The sequence below is a fragment of the Seriola lalandi genome, unplaced genomic scaffold, assembly GCF_002814215.2.
Source record: "Seriola lalandi dorsalis isolate HSWRI2012SDOR001 ecotype SW California unplaced genomic scaffold, Sedor1 jcf7180002052042, whole genome shotgun sequence".
NCBI classification, from domain to species: Eukaryota; Metazoa; Chordata; class Actinopteri; order Carangiformes; family Carangidae; genus Seriola; species Seriola lalandi.
This window is the reverse complement of record NW_019522595.1, coordinates 60,380-74,926: the sequence shown is the minus strand read 5'-3', so window position 1 is coordinate 74,926 and position 14,547 is coordinate 60,380. Positions and strand designations below refer to the sequence as shown.

Here is a 14,547-nt window from a genome sequence, read left to right as displayed (position 1 = left end):
TTAATTTTAGCCTCTTAGCGAAATTTGTTCCACATGTTAATACCAGTACAAAATTAAGGCAAAAACAAGAAAGAGTTGAAAGAGAGAGAAACAACTAGACTAGAATTTATAACCATGCCAGAAGCTCTGTGAGACTGAATGGGCCCAGTGATGCTTTGAGCTAAATGCTTATATTAGCATACCAGCATGGCCACAATGACATTGTTAAAATGCTGATGCTTAAGCGATATGATTACCTTTTGACTATTTGCTCATCACTGAACACCAAGTAGATGATGCTGATTGGAATGTAATTAGTTTTGCAGGCATTTGGCCATAAACCAAAGTATTAGACAAATTAATATTTTCACCAAAGTTATTACATTTCATCCTGAGGGGAACATGAATAGCTATGTCATATTTACCAACCCATCCAACAGGTTTGGACACATTTAACTCTCAGCTGTATGCGCGCAAACAGGAAAAGTCAGAAGATAATTGAAGTTAGTGGGATTCATCCTATCAGGGCCATGAATGTCTGTATTAGAATTTTATTGCAATTTCATCCAACAGTTGCTGAGATATCCACGTATGGACCAACTAACAGTGACTGACAGTGACTGACATGATGATTTTGCCCTAAAGCCATGGTGCTAATGTGGCTGAGAACATTTAGTATAATTCGTAATGACTGACGAAGGAAATGTTATGATAAACCTGATTCATCTGGGATGAGAAAATGAATGTTGTTTAACTGCTGCAAATCCAGGCTAAAATACCAGGGTCAGGTAAATACAGTGGGATTCACTATTACAATTTAAAAAGAGTTACAACCCTGGACAGACACTCTGTTATGACTTGGCCAGATCCACATTGTAAGTGGCAGTTGTGCTAAAAGTAGCTGAGGTTTAAACTTGCCATCTCCTACCATACACTGTCACTTCTGCCTTTGCTTCTCTAGTAACACCTATTTCTTTCCAGCCTCTCGCCATTGCTTATTAGGCATACGATATATATAAATATAATATATAATATATAAAAAAAAATCAACATGTTTTGTGCACAATGTTTTGTGTTGGGTTTAGAGTCATGTCACCGGAGGCTTCCCACAACACCAAAACCTGTTCTGCATTTCTTTTCTAACTCTGCCAGAACAGGAAATGACACCTTCCTGTGTGCGAGGTGGGCTCCAGGTACACTTCTGCCCTGAAACTGATGTAATGTCAGGAGGGTGTGGTGGGAAAACTGAGAGCACAAACCAACACTTCTCACTGCTTTCACTGTGAGAATGACATGTAGACACAAAGACATTGTGTCTGTTTGCTTACAAACAGAAATGTATGCACTCATCACTTTCTGAGGTTAATTAAATGGGTTATCTAACAAATATAAATAAAATAATATAATCAAAATATAAATAGTAGAAAAATATTAAAGAAAAAATACACTACACAGACAGACACATGCACAAATGAAGCATGTGATATTTATAAAGCATATGATGCCTTTGCAGATGTTATTGCTGAGGCAGGGAACCATGATGAGGAGAGGAGGCAAAAGGAGGGGAGACAAGGGGAGAGGAAAGGAGACAAGAGGAGAGGAGCTGTGGGACATGTTTAGTTTCCAACAGCCTCCAGCATGTTCACGCTCCACTTTCATGATTTAGCTCTCAATAAGATATTAATTGAAATACCTCGCTTGAAAACAACTGCTACTGTTTTCACAGGATCCCCTCAGGTTTTGTAACAGAAGATTCATAAACTGTCTCATGTAACAGTGCAGTTTCTGTAGAGATGAACTACTTTCAGTTGTCCATTTAAACTGAACCAGAACAAGGGGTCCAAGGTCACAGAACTGGAACATTAAAAAAACAATGAAATGTAGAGGTGGACTTTTAGTGACCCAAACAGGTGTCAACATCAACATCAACACCAAAGAAGATTACACAACTGATCGACACCTTTTATTCCACTTCACTGTAACTATGGTAGTTACAGGTTAGCCACAATCGTACTGCAAAGCTGCAAAGTTACCTTAATAGAAATTCAGTTCATGTGAATCACAACAGGGACCTGCAGTTTTAAAGTCATAAAAGATGAAAAGCATTATTAATTTCATTGCAGTTTGCTGCTCTGTAAAGTAATGCATTCGCCTTACTTGATTAAAAGAAAGCTCTTGTGCTGTGCTGTGCTGTGTCGTGCTGTGCTGTGCTGTGTCGTGTCGCGTTGGGTTGTGTCCTGTTGTGTCTTGTCTTGTCATGTCGTGATGTGAATAATGGTGTGTGGCTTGATCAGGTGGTGAGCTAACTTTACAGCAGCGGTCTGTGCCTGAAAGCAGTTCTCTCTGTAGTTGTCTAAGAAACAAAGATAAGCTATTATGTGAGTGTAGCGTTCTGAAAAAAAAAAAAAAAAAAAAAAAAAAAAAAAAATGAAAAAAAAAAAAAAAAAAAAGCAGACAACAAGAATGTACACAACCATACATGGACACACATACACACAAAGGCTGAAACTAACACAGAAAGATGCAATGACACACATGCATGTACATGCATGTTCAAACACTGACTGCTGATTATAGGCACAATTGAACAGATTTAGTTCTTTTCTTGTTGGTGTCTGCAGCTCAACACACACATAAAAGATATCAAAGCCTTGCAGAACAAAAGCCCTGTCTAGCCAAGCCCCATCATGTCTGCTAGTTTGTTTGTATACTTGGACTTCACCAGTAGATATTTTCTATTTGCCACCAGGTCACAGCTATAAAAAGACTGGGAAACATATTGTAACTATGTTAGATCTCTTTTACACCTGCTCCGCATTTCCTCATCACTCCTTTTCATTACCTTGTTGTCTTTCTTGCCTTTTATAACTCCTCTCAGCCTTACATTTCTCTAATGCTCTCTTTTTTAGCCCAATAAGTAATAAAAGTTACAGTCACCTCTGACAGCTCACATGGGTGACACCTTTTCACTTCTTTTTTTCAGTCTATCATGTCTATACTTGAGCCTCTCATTATTTTCTCTGTCCCGCACTTTTAATAAGTCATCCAATAGCAGCTCAAAATCAGTGAATATGTTGATTATGTATTGTCTATCATATAGATTACATTAGATTATATCTTCAATGTGAACCAAAAATGTTACATAAGCAAAATGTCGCTCTTTAAACAAAAAAGCAATCATAGACTTGACTCAGAGTCATGCCGTTCTAAAAATGGAAGTTAAACATTAAAATCTCCTACAGTTACATTTTCACCTGGAGATTCCTGTTTCATAGGTTACATGTTGCAACAGAAGAGCTGTTGTTTTCTTTGTTTGAAGATCATTTTAAACTCACATACCTTAATGTAACATCCCCCGATTCATTTTGCTGTCAAATCCAAGCTCAGCCCTCTCTTTGCCTCTGTCTCTCTCTCTCTCTCCTGAACTTTGCTCGCTGCTTGCTGCTCAGCTGAGAGTGTCCTACTGTGAAACTCAGACCTGGCAATTCCAGTGTGGGACCCCAACAACACCAGCTGACTGCTGACTTCGACTGCCCCGCAGTGTGTGAGAGGAAACACACAAACACTCAAATACACGCACACAGCCAAAGAGGAAACAAGAGCCCTTTCTTCGGTATGAAGGATGTGGTGTGGATCGTGTGGATGCAGTTCTCTAGAAAAAGACATCATGATGAAGCTGTGGCTTCCTAACAGCACGTCAAACGTCACGGGGCGAGGGTGACCCCGGCCTCAATTAGCCAGGGGCTAATTTAAACTAGCCATGATGGCTCTAGTGTGTAATTCCATTCACAAAAAACAACATTGGTAATGGATAGGGTAGATTATAATCTACAAAACCTGCATATTACCTGTTGTTGTTACTGCAGGTGCTGGTGAGTTATTAAGAGGGAAAGCCTGGGCAGATGAGAGCTAAAAGGTCAATTTGAGCAGCTGTTTATCCGACAAAATCCTCAGGCAGACTTCACCTGTCTAACTGTCATCACAGTATTATCAACCTGCAGGCTGTGCCGAAGAACACTTTGTTTCACACACACACACACACACACACACACACACACACACACACACACACACTTGCAGCATGTACTGTACAGCTGAGCTGCATTACAGAAGCTTGTGTGTGTCCCATGTACCATGGCACTCACATCAGCAGCGTTTGCATTTACCATAGCAGTCATGCACCTTTATAATTACTATGTGGTAATTTAAACCTGAGACACTCATTGGGGGGGGGGGAGAGTTTGAGAAGAGGGGGAAGTCCAGAAAACTGAGCCATCCAACCACTTTTAGTTTAATGACTGTGTGCCCTTCAAAAACTAACATACATGACCCTGAACTCACTGGACAAAATACTCTTGGTATAAAACTACTTTAATACGGAGAATGATTCTTACCTCTTAAGCACCTGCATGCACAAACAAACAAGCGGGCACAAAGTTCAAAAACAGGAATTGAGCAAACAATGGCAAGTCATTACTAAACGATGATCAACCTCTGAGAGGGACCAACCACGAAAAACAGCGAAGGTCTTAACTTACTAATCATTCAGTAAGTGCTCTGCCTCCATACTTATGGAGCAGACAATGAATGAGAACAACAGTGGACAGACCCAAATCTGATTCACCTCGTAGTGGCGCGAAAAACATCCGATCAGAGTCAACAAGCTAAATCACTCTCTGAAATCCACACTTCCTTCCTTCCCCTCTGGTCATCCAAGTCTATTAGAATAAAGTGACTGTTACTATACACCAGCACAGAAGCCGTGACTCTCAGCTCTCACATGAAAGTCCCGTAGGCTTGTCGTTAACCCCTGTGAATGGTTAAACATGTGAAACTGACAAATCTGGTTAGGTCTGTCCTCATGTGGCTAGCGCCATATATCTCAAATAATGTTTTTAACATTTTTATCAAATCTTCAGAGAGAAAAAAAAAAAAAGAAAAACCCACACTGAATGATTCTCAACTTTGAATAACAGGCAGAAAATACACTCGCTGTTTTATATAAGAGTCGGCCTCAGCTTTTTTAAGCAGTCGAGCAAAGTGGGAGGGCAAAAGTAAATGCAGCATCACCTTGTGGAGAATTATCCAGTCAAAGAGGTGAGAACTGTACCTGTCGTGCCGGGCAGACGTCCAGAGCTGGCTATAGAAGCGCTACAAATAAAGTCCTCTAAATACTGAGCCTCCTCTTCCCCCCCCACAGGTTCCCTGCACCTCTTACTGCCTCTCTCTAATTACTCTTGCTATCTCCATCTTCTTCTGTTTGTCCTCTTCACTTCCATCGTCTCATCTTTATCTCTCATGTCACAACAGTGTGGTCTCAGAGTTACTGGTCTTTTTCTATCTCCCTCTCTCTCTCCCTCTCTCTCTCTCTCTCTCTCTCAGCCTGTTGCTCTCTGCTGAGCGTTCACCAACACAAACTCCCCCAGGAGTCAAAAGTCATTTAACAGTTGCAGTGCAATCCTTCTCTCAGTCTCCTCCTTCTTTCCCTGCCGTCCCCTTTTTGCTTCTCGCTTTGCAACTTCCCTCCCTCCTTCCCTCCCCCCGACCTCCCTCCCTCCCTTCCTCCCTCACTCCCCCTGGGCACTACAACATATCCAGGCCTGTCTCCTCTTCTACCTGTGAAAACTTCTGACCCACTTTACATTCATCTTAGTTATGAATATTCCTTCTCCTCATTTTTTCCTTTCAAACATTTCACAGTATCACAGAGCTGTAAACACAAACAGAATCCAGCTCCCCTCTTTGGCAGTCGCCGTCAAGCTTCCTCAAGGTACAGCCGCCTTCAAATATGCCAGGAATGTAAAGATAAAGAATGCATTACTCAGGCCACTCTCAAGAACTAGGAATGTGTGAATCTGTTTTTTCGTGTTGTGCGTTTTAGGGGCCTGATTTAAAAAGAAATAGCTGGTCACTGACAGGTTGTAGTTCCTCTTTAGAAATTTAGCATGCATGAAAATACCACTAGAAAAATGGTTCCTCTTAAGATAAACACCTTATGCTTTCATGAACATTAGTTGATGCAGTAAAACGTACTAAACTGGCACATAGCCATTCCGTTTTTGTTTTTGTTTTTTTATTTCCTGCATTTGATGAAGATAAGAACACCAGATGGACAGACGTACACGAGTTTTATGTTCTTAATTTCTTAAAGCGATAAATGGACGAACCTTCTGGACAATTTCTCCCAGCTCTCTGCAGTAGTCGAATATGTTCTTGGTGGAGGTGCATCCACTGAGCTGCAAAAACTGATGCCTAGAAAGACAGGGATTATATTTGAAACAAGTCTGGAGAGAGACTAGAAGGATTTAACTGTGAGTACGAGCACAATCATTTCATTTTCACACAGGCAATTCAAATAAACAAAGTCAATTATGGATGCAAGAAAGTCTCAAAAAGAGAAAAATGAAAGGCAGCAAACGGAGCAGGTAACAGCTTTCTTAACAAGGGATGTGTAAACAGAAAGTCAGTGCGTACACCAAACAATTCCCCATGTACAGCAAAGGCTACACCTCTAAATTGACTTCAGCCCACAGCCACCCTTTTCTACATAAAACCTACGGCAACAAAATCTACCGCCAGACACTATTTTTAAAAGACACAGCAGAGAACAACTCTGAGTAGAAAATAACTGTGGAATAAAATAGGATTTGAAGTAGTGTATATATAACAGTTAGATAACTCCCTCTTTACAAACCTGTTGAGCAGAGAGAAGAGGCCTTTGGCAGAGGTGATGAGCTCCACCACAACCTGCAGAACCCGAGCAGGCAGCTTGGTGGCGCTCTGTCCTTCGGAGCGGTTGAGGCGCCAGCGGCCCTGGATGCCCATCTGCAGGGTGTGGGCAAGAGCACGCAGCTTCTCTGTCAGACCACGCAGGGTCTCCCCGCCCATGCCATATGTCTGGAGAGTACGCACACACATTGCAGCTCGGTCAGAGGACGATCTCACTCACATTGTTCAACGCAATCAATTCTGTGATGTTCAATGCATTTCTTGCCCTCTTCCTAATGCCCTTCATTTTCTCATCACATCTCTTCTGTCCACTTTAGAACAAAAAAAAACAAAAACAAAAACAAAACCCAAACCGCTGAAAACACTTCACAGAATTTCATTTCAGCATAACTGTGTGTTTTGCTAGAGGGTGGAGAACACAATCACGATACTGACTGTTGCAATGAGAGCCAGAGAGCGCTTTCACTTCAACAGAGTGAGAGCTGAGTGAACGCCATGTTCCTTACGCTAAAACACAGTTATTTTGCGTTGATGTGTAGCATTCCGCTTTACTGAGAAATTAGTGTCATTTCCTCTACTTTTCCTTTTTGAAAGAAACAATGTGTTGAAATACACGATGGCTTGAAATTTCTGTTGTTGTTTCAATTGTTTAATCCGTTTTTCTTCTCTTTGAAATCTATTGATTTTATGTTTCATTGCTGCCTTTGTAAAGCTGGATTTTGAAAAGTGCTCTATAAGATTTTTATTATTACTATTTGATAAAGTTCTCTATCACAATATATGTAATTTTATATCATGATACTGGTATATGTAGTGGTATAGTGGTTTCTGTAAAATCTATCAATATTGAGGAGAAAACACACAGTAATGTGTTTTTGGCTGATCCAGTCACCTTTATCATGTGATCATAATGCTGACTTTTAGCTCAATATCTAACAACATTAAAAACTCATTGACAAAACTAATTTTGAAGAACTGAAGAAGCACTTTTCTTCTCCTGATCTAGACTCAGTTGTCAGTTTATTAGGTACATCTGGGTAAAGCTAATGTATTCAGTCTTGTAGTAAACCCTCCATTCATGAAGGTTATAATGTTCAGTTTGTGTTTATATTGTTTGTGGTGCTGCTGAATCATATTGTGTTATAATAAGAGGTGATTCTAATATTTCTATCAATGAGGGAAGACTGTACTTTACATCACATAAACCCCCACAGCGCTGTCACAAATCAAAGGCATCACAAACTGGATGCTCTCGCAGCTAACAACACAAACTGTGGCAAAGGAATAAATAAAACTGAAACTTTAAAGACCCTTTAACAAGACAGAGCCTCTCTCGTCTCAGTTCATACACCTGTCATCGCCGTTTCCTGCCGGGCCGTGTGTGAGGAGAGACGTCACTCCTCACGGCCGCTGAAGAAGGAGCAGGTTATTGTTGTGACACCACTCATCAGTGGTCAAGAGGTCTGGACCGACCGCGCTTTGTTGTTACACTTCAACTGGCCGGAACAATCCGCCATCAACATGCAGCCCTTTTCAACGCTGGAGTCGTTAATTATGTAACTGTGCACTTGAATGTGTTTGGTCTGTTTCATGTGAGCGTCTGATGGTTGTTTTTTTTATGAATGAGGGCAGTGTTAGCACTTCACGGAGCATCAAAGCAGAGAGGGAGGAGAGGGAGTGAAGAGGACACACGCACGCACACACACACACATACACACACACACACACACACACACATATAACACATTGTTATTAAGGTAAAATTTTAAACTGTGAGTTTGTGTATGGGTTTCAATCTAGTCTTGTGTTAAAACAATTTCAAACAAACCCTCTTCTGTGAGGCTTTTCCTGCAGGAAAACCTTATTCACACTCATTCATTCAGACTTTGGGGTTAAACTGTTGATGCTGTAATGACTATTTCAATCAGTACTACAGTTATTTCAATAATTCGACAACAGGCAGTTTAAGCAGCCTGAGCTTTAGTCTGATGTTTACAGGCTGTTACGCCATCAGAGCTGGAACCTTGCCTGGTACTGTCCTGCTCAATTAGTCCGTCCAATGAAACAAAGGCCACTCTGGAAACACACAAACACCCACACACACACATACACACACACCAACATGACTATTTAAGTGTCCTAAAGCTCCCTCTCAAAATTGGACAGGGAGGAAAATTAATTAGGCAGCAGGAAAAAAAAAACAGGACAGAGAATCAAAGGAGGGGCGGAAGTGTTTTTTTTAGCTGACTGCAAACTTTCGCAGAAATTTGCATGTAAAGTATTAGGCGCAAGCTTTGGTATTCTAACTGCTTTGGTTGCAGTTAAAGCATGACTAGTCCTTTGATGTTGGCTGGGAAAAATAAAGTAACTATTTTACTATGATATGCTTGACTAGGGGGAATTTCAATATAAAAGTGGAGGGCAAAGGGAAGCAGTGAAGTCAAACTTGGTGCATGTTGTTAAGGCTCTGGGTATTTCAGTGCGGCAGGACTTGTATGGCAATAAGAGCAGCTGCTGTGTATTCTGGCTGGATTTGTCCAACAGCTGCTGGTTCTGCTATGCAAACAAGAGCTGGATGTATGAGAAGTGTGATGGTGGGAAAAAAAAAATCTTGGTTCTCCAGTATCAGACCGTACACAACAACACAACAAGACAAGAAGATGACTGCTCAGTAAACATCCAGAGCACACCTCTCCTCCTCGCACACTGCCTCCGGAGCGCACACACGGCAAAGCAGCCTTGGATACACAGAGCACTGCTATGGACACGTAGTGAACACAAACACGCATGATTCTGCTTCCTTGCTCACCAGAGAGCAGAGTTTCTCCACGGCCTCCAGTATGAGCTCCTGGTGTCCGATCTTACGGACTCCCAGCTTTTCCAGGTCCTGCGAAGTCAACTGGAGCAGATCCAGGCCCGACAAATGCCACTCTGAGACAGAGTACTGATGCAGGGGGGCATCGAGACCTGGCCACAGGACACACACAAACACACAAAGACTTCAACCACATGCAACGCACAAGTCACATAGTCAGAAAAACACATGCATGTGCAGGCAGAGACATGCAGAGTGAGCATGGAGTAATAGAGACAGAGGATCAATGGAGCTGCTGAGAAAAGACTTCTGCTCTGCTGCATGAAATGTGTCTGTGAAACACAAGACATTAATATAATTAACTTGCTAAATAGGTCATAAACTATATGATGATGATATTAATTCAATATCGCGTCTTCTCACTTTGCAAGTTTTTGAAGTAATGACTTGGCAACTATAACCACTTCATAATAAAATCACAATAGGCTCACTTAAATGTGTTTTTACATGTAATAACCTGCGGTGATAGTAGTATTCAAATGATTCACGTCAGTAAAAAATAGCAATACTACACTGTGAATGCTCTCCTTTGTACAGTAGAAATCCTGCATCCAAGATCATTAAGTACTGACAAGATTATAATTTATATATTAATACGTAAGCAGTACTTTAATGTTGTTCATTGAGAAATTATATTTCATATACTGTTTGGCAACAAGGCCTCACACTTTACACTGATCATTGGTTCTGCACATAAAATCTTAATCTGCAAAGTAAGCAGTAATTAGATGGCTGCTGTTGAATAAACGTATTGTATGAAAAGTACACGATTGCCCTCTGAAGTGTAAAGTAAAACTGAAATAATAAAATAAAGTACAAGTACCTGAAATTGCATTGTAAATGTACTTTACTGTTACTTTCCAACACTAATTCACCTTTACTGTGGGCCGATATTGTAATACAGTTATGTAACAGCATAAGAGAGTATTCATCCATGTACTTGTACTGTATAATGAGCAGTATTCTCTCTGTAAACGAGCCTTTGGGCGAAAGAAGACATAAATCAATCACGCAACACGTCCTCAAAGTAGAGAGCAGTCAGCCATGTAAACACTGTTTCTGGTACCTGCTACCTCAGTTGTTGACACTGATCAGGACAAGACTGTTGCGGCTTCTCTCCCAGCTCAGGCCACTTCCTCATTCCACCTCCACCTTTCACTTCCAAGAGGATTTGTGTGGCGCTTCTATTTCTGACTTTAGTGTTCGAGCCAAAGTACCTGTGAGGCGATCAAGGCGTGACGAAGAAAAAAAAATACTAGCGAGATATGTTCCTCACCTTGGAGCCACTCGCCGACTCTCTCCTCGCTCCAACACGTTATAGGCTCCATGCTCGGAGTCCTGCTGCAGTCGTTCGTTCAGTTTCAAGCCGTCCTGGCTGACTTCTACTTCTCCGGGCTGCTGCAAGAAGGAAAAGTTGATCCTGATTTGGAGTCGGACGATGACGAGTGGCACTCCTTCCCACAGGTACAGGTAAGTTAACAGTCCCCCTGCTGTCAGCCAATGCGAAACTGTCAGGCTCAGACCAGGGAGCAAAGACCCCTCCCTCCTTCACCCGCCCCCCTCCTCCCCTCCCTTTACCTGGAGGAATGGATAGAGTGTGAAAGGTGCTGCGGCTTTAAGGTTCATAACTTCCCGCATAGTTTTACTTTCATACGCAATCGCGTCATCCGCTTGAAAAAAAAGGGCGCATGGCCTGTGGTGGTTACACAGCAGCATGTGGAGGGATACAACAACACATCACCTGTACGATACAATAACCCTGTAATAATGCTACTTCCGGGACTGTTCCAGAAAGGTCCTGCTTTAACCCTGTGGTGCTTAGGTTACATTTGATTGCATTAAATGATGCTCTGAATTTTGACACTTAATTACGATCCCCTACACACATACAGTTCATGAATTGTCACAAGACTTAAAGGTGTGTGTGTGTGTGTGTGTGTGTGTGTGTGTGTGTGTGTGTAGGGGGGGGGGACACTTGCCCTCCCTGCACAGACCAGCACATCTAATCCTCTTTTCCAAGTCTACTGGTTCAGCTGCTCTACCAGGAATTTTCCGGATACGTTTCCTATTTTATCCTTTGAACTGCATTGACTTTCTGGGCTCCAGCGTGAGAAAACATCATCTTAACTTTATGAATGTTTTATTAATGCCTAATATATATTTTTTTTACAGTGTCAGAACATCTCTGCCTGCTGAATTATTTAAGGTATCAATAATTATATCAGCTGCATGCCACTGGAGGAATTCATTCATGAATAATTCATCCATATCTACAACATACAGTTTTTGACTGAGAAGGAAACACAGGGATATTATTGTTATTATATCATATTTTGTATGGACTCTTAGGGAATTAAAAGCAAGAGACAGCATTTCAATATAACTCATTGTTATTTATTCCCCAACAGCACTTAATATCATAACAAGCTGTGCAGGAACTAGCTCGGGGGTTCAAAGTTCAGATTATGTTGAATGATTACCTCCATAAAATTCAGGAACATGAGTTCTTAAAGGAAACTATCAATCATAACAACACTATCAAACTAATGTGTTACTTTGCAACACCTTTGAATCAGTGTCTGCTCCATTCATGCTTATGACTTGAAGTGTAGGGATTTTGTGAATGAACTGTGGAATCTATGCTGTGAGAGACACCAGGAGATTATATTGTTAGTATCTCATATTATACAGTTCGTGACTAAGCTGCCTCTGAATGTCACCCCACCCCCCAGAGGTAAAGGGCACCGCCTGATGAAAAGGCTATAGTCATGAAAGAGCTGTCCTATGATATCTGGCACCCCCTGCTGTTCTTCTCTTTGAACCAAGAGAAAGAGACAGAGGAAGGGGGAAGGTGGGTGGGGGGGGAGTGTGGTTTCTTTGACAGCATGTGAAATGGCAGTGCCCCTATGCGTATATGCTTTGTGCCACTGTCTTCAAATATTTTGAGTAAATCTGATGGGCAGCAAAATCTATTCCTGTCATTTGTCTCTGTAGATAAATGCTTATTGGAGATAGCATCGTATAATTTTGTATGCCTCAAAGCATTTAGTCATGGGTAGGTGTATTTCAAAGTGAAAAGAACAAATGAAGCAGCTTATTAATACTAATGTAATCCTTCAGATTGGAGCATTGGAAAGAGGTTTTTGTCATTGCAAATGCTGACTGAATCATTATTGATCTTCTGCTGAGTCAAAACGTTCTCTGCTGAAAGTGTGAGAGGAAAATAACTCGAGCTCGATTGTAAGACATCAGTCCACCAGTCTGACAAATCGAGAATGATCTAAGTTAATGGAAAACCAGCGCATTGTTAAGTTCTCGCCCATTGTTGCTTAAAGTATCTTGTACAACTTGGTGCTTTTATGCAGTTTACTGCAGTGGTTTTATTGCGGTGATAGCAGCTCTTTGTGTGGGACCAACAACATAATAACAGTCTGAATCTGAATCTACGTATTGACCCGGTATGTTCCAGTACTTCACAAACAGCTTGATGCGTTTTCTCAGTGAAAATCAATGACGTGATGATGTGTTACTGTAGCTTGTTTGTGTGCTGAACTTGATCTCAGAGGTGTGTTTTTTTTTTAAGACTCTGTGCTCGGCCTGCCTCTTTTGCCCAGCCCAAATACCAGAGACACAAATTCAAGCCTAAACATGCTTCTTTTTTTTTTTTTTTATCGCATGTCAGCACACCCAACACAACAGTCATGTTTATGGAGTCAGCATTAGGAAACGTTGCTGCAAAAGATGGCGCTTGTGACAAAGAAACAAGACTGTACACAACAACCAACAATATTTCACACTGTGTATCTACAGCCTCTCTTTACCCCCCCCTCTGTTTTTTTCTTTTATCAGTCAATACTACCCTCCCAGTCCATCTGCAGCCTCACTGTCCCTTCTATGACAAATGATAATTCCTCTGATGTTTGAAATACAATAACGCTATTTGTTCGTCATCTCTGTACGGCACAGACCCAGAGTGAATTTTTGAATCATTACAATATCATCTTCCCCTGCTACAGTCCCTCAGCAGAGACTGGATAATTACCCTTGCTCCACTACTGAGCAGCTAATTAATTTGTTCTACGCTACAGCCCCACTGATGGCGTTGGTCGTTGCACTGCAGACATGTGCTCATTCGGCTCGGCTAAGCAGGAATTATTATCAAAGGTCTGAGAGTGCTCTTGTAGAAACCTGACCCACCTAGACTGTGAAATATAGAAGTGAAATGGTGAAATAAGAGTGCACTGAGATGAAATTTACTGTACAAAGCACAAGTTGTTAGCGTAAATCCCATGTCCATTAGCATTTGCATCCTGTATTGTATTTCAGCTACATCTGGATGCTCTTCTTTAAGTCTTTAAGTGGAGTCAGCTCCTAGTGCCCGTGTTGCTTCAACAAATTAATCCCGTGGATTAACTGAACATTTCACTTGACATAAATAAACATATACTCATAAAACTTTAATCTGCTTTAGATGCCTCTCAGGTTTGCTCATCCATATAATGGTGGAAAGGAAAGGGAAAGCAAAACAGCACAAGACCTATTATTTAAGACGTTTGCTGGCTATGCGGAAAGTTATTCCAACATACACAGTCAGACACTCTGGAAAATTTGGTTCGTACCTCAAACGCATTACAGTAAAGGTTGACAGAAATGCCAGGAGCATGCATCTTGAATTAACTTAGTTTCACCCAATATAGAAAGTGCAGTAAGTAAGGAAATCCTATTATTTTATACCACATTTGAAAAGCAATGGCAAATAGTGGAAAAAAAAAACAAAGTCAGGAGCAGAAATAAAAGAAATACATATAGCAAGTCAAATAAAGGAACAAAGCTGCATGATTGAAAATAGATTAAGAATATACATGTGTTTATGGTAGTCTGAAAAGAAAAGAAAAGCAACAATAATAAATGACCAGATGAATTATTTGAGATGCTGTTACAGCACCAGCTGCCACTTCACAATT

General features: G+C 41.0%; 2 protein-coding genes across 4 annotated transcripts in view; one reads left to right on the top strand and one right to left on the bottom strand.

The window, feature by feature from the left end:
• The window catches only part of cnksr1 (connector enhancer of kinase suppressor of Ras 1), a 29,245-nt gene extending 18,268 nt beyond the window's left edge, over positions 1-10,977 (bottom strand). Inside the window, exons 1-4 of one of the 2 annotated variants that reach the window (XM_023399520.2) lie at positions 10,860-10,977; positions 9,518-9,675; positions 6,674-6,876; positions 6,147-6,231 (exon numbers count right to left, since the gene is read on the bottom strand). In XM_023399520.2, the coding sequence (XP_023255288.1) occupies positions 6,147-6,231; positions 6,674-6,876; positions 9,518-9,675; positions 10,860-10,911 (498 nt within the window). In that variant the 5' untranslated portion in view covers positions 10,912-10,977. Of the gene's footprint in view, positions 1-2,136; positions 2,333-3,318; positions 3,526-6,146; positions 6,232-6,673; positions 6,877-9,517; positions 9,676-10,859 lie in introns of those variants that run through there. The other variant, XM_087172096.1, reaches the window with a different exon arrangement.
• rps6ka1 (ribosomal protein S6 kinase a, polypeptide 1) overlaps positions 10,910-14,547 on the top strand; it is a 54,564-nt gene continuing 50,926 nt past the window's right edge. For both annotated transcript variants that reach the window (XM_023399522.2, XM_087172097.1), the window contains exon 1: positions 10,910-11,053. In XM_023399522.2, the coding sequence (XP_023255290.1) occupies positions 10,910-11,053 (144 nt within the window). The remainder of the gene's footprint in view (positions 11,054-14,547) is intronic.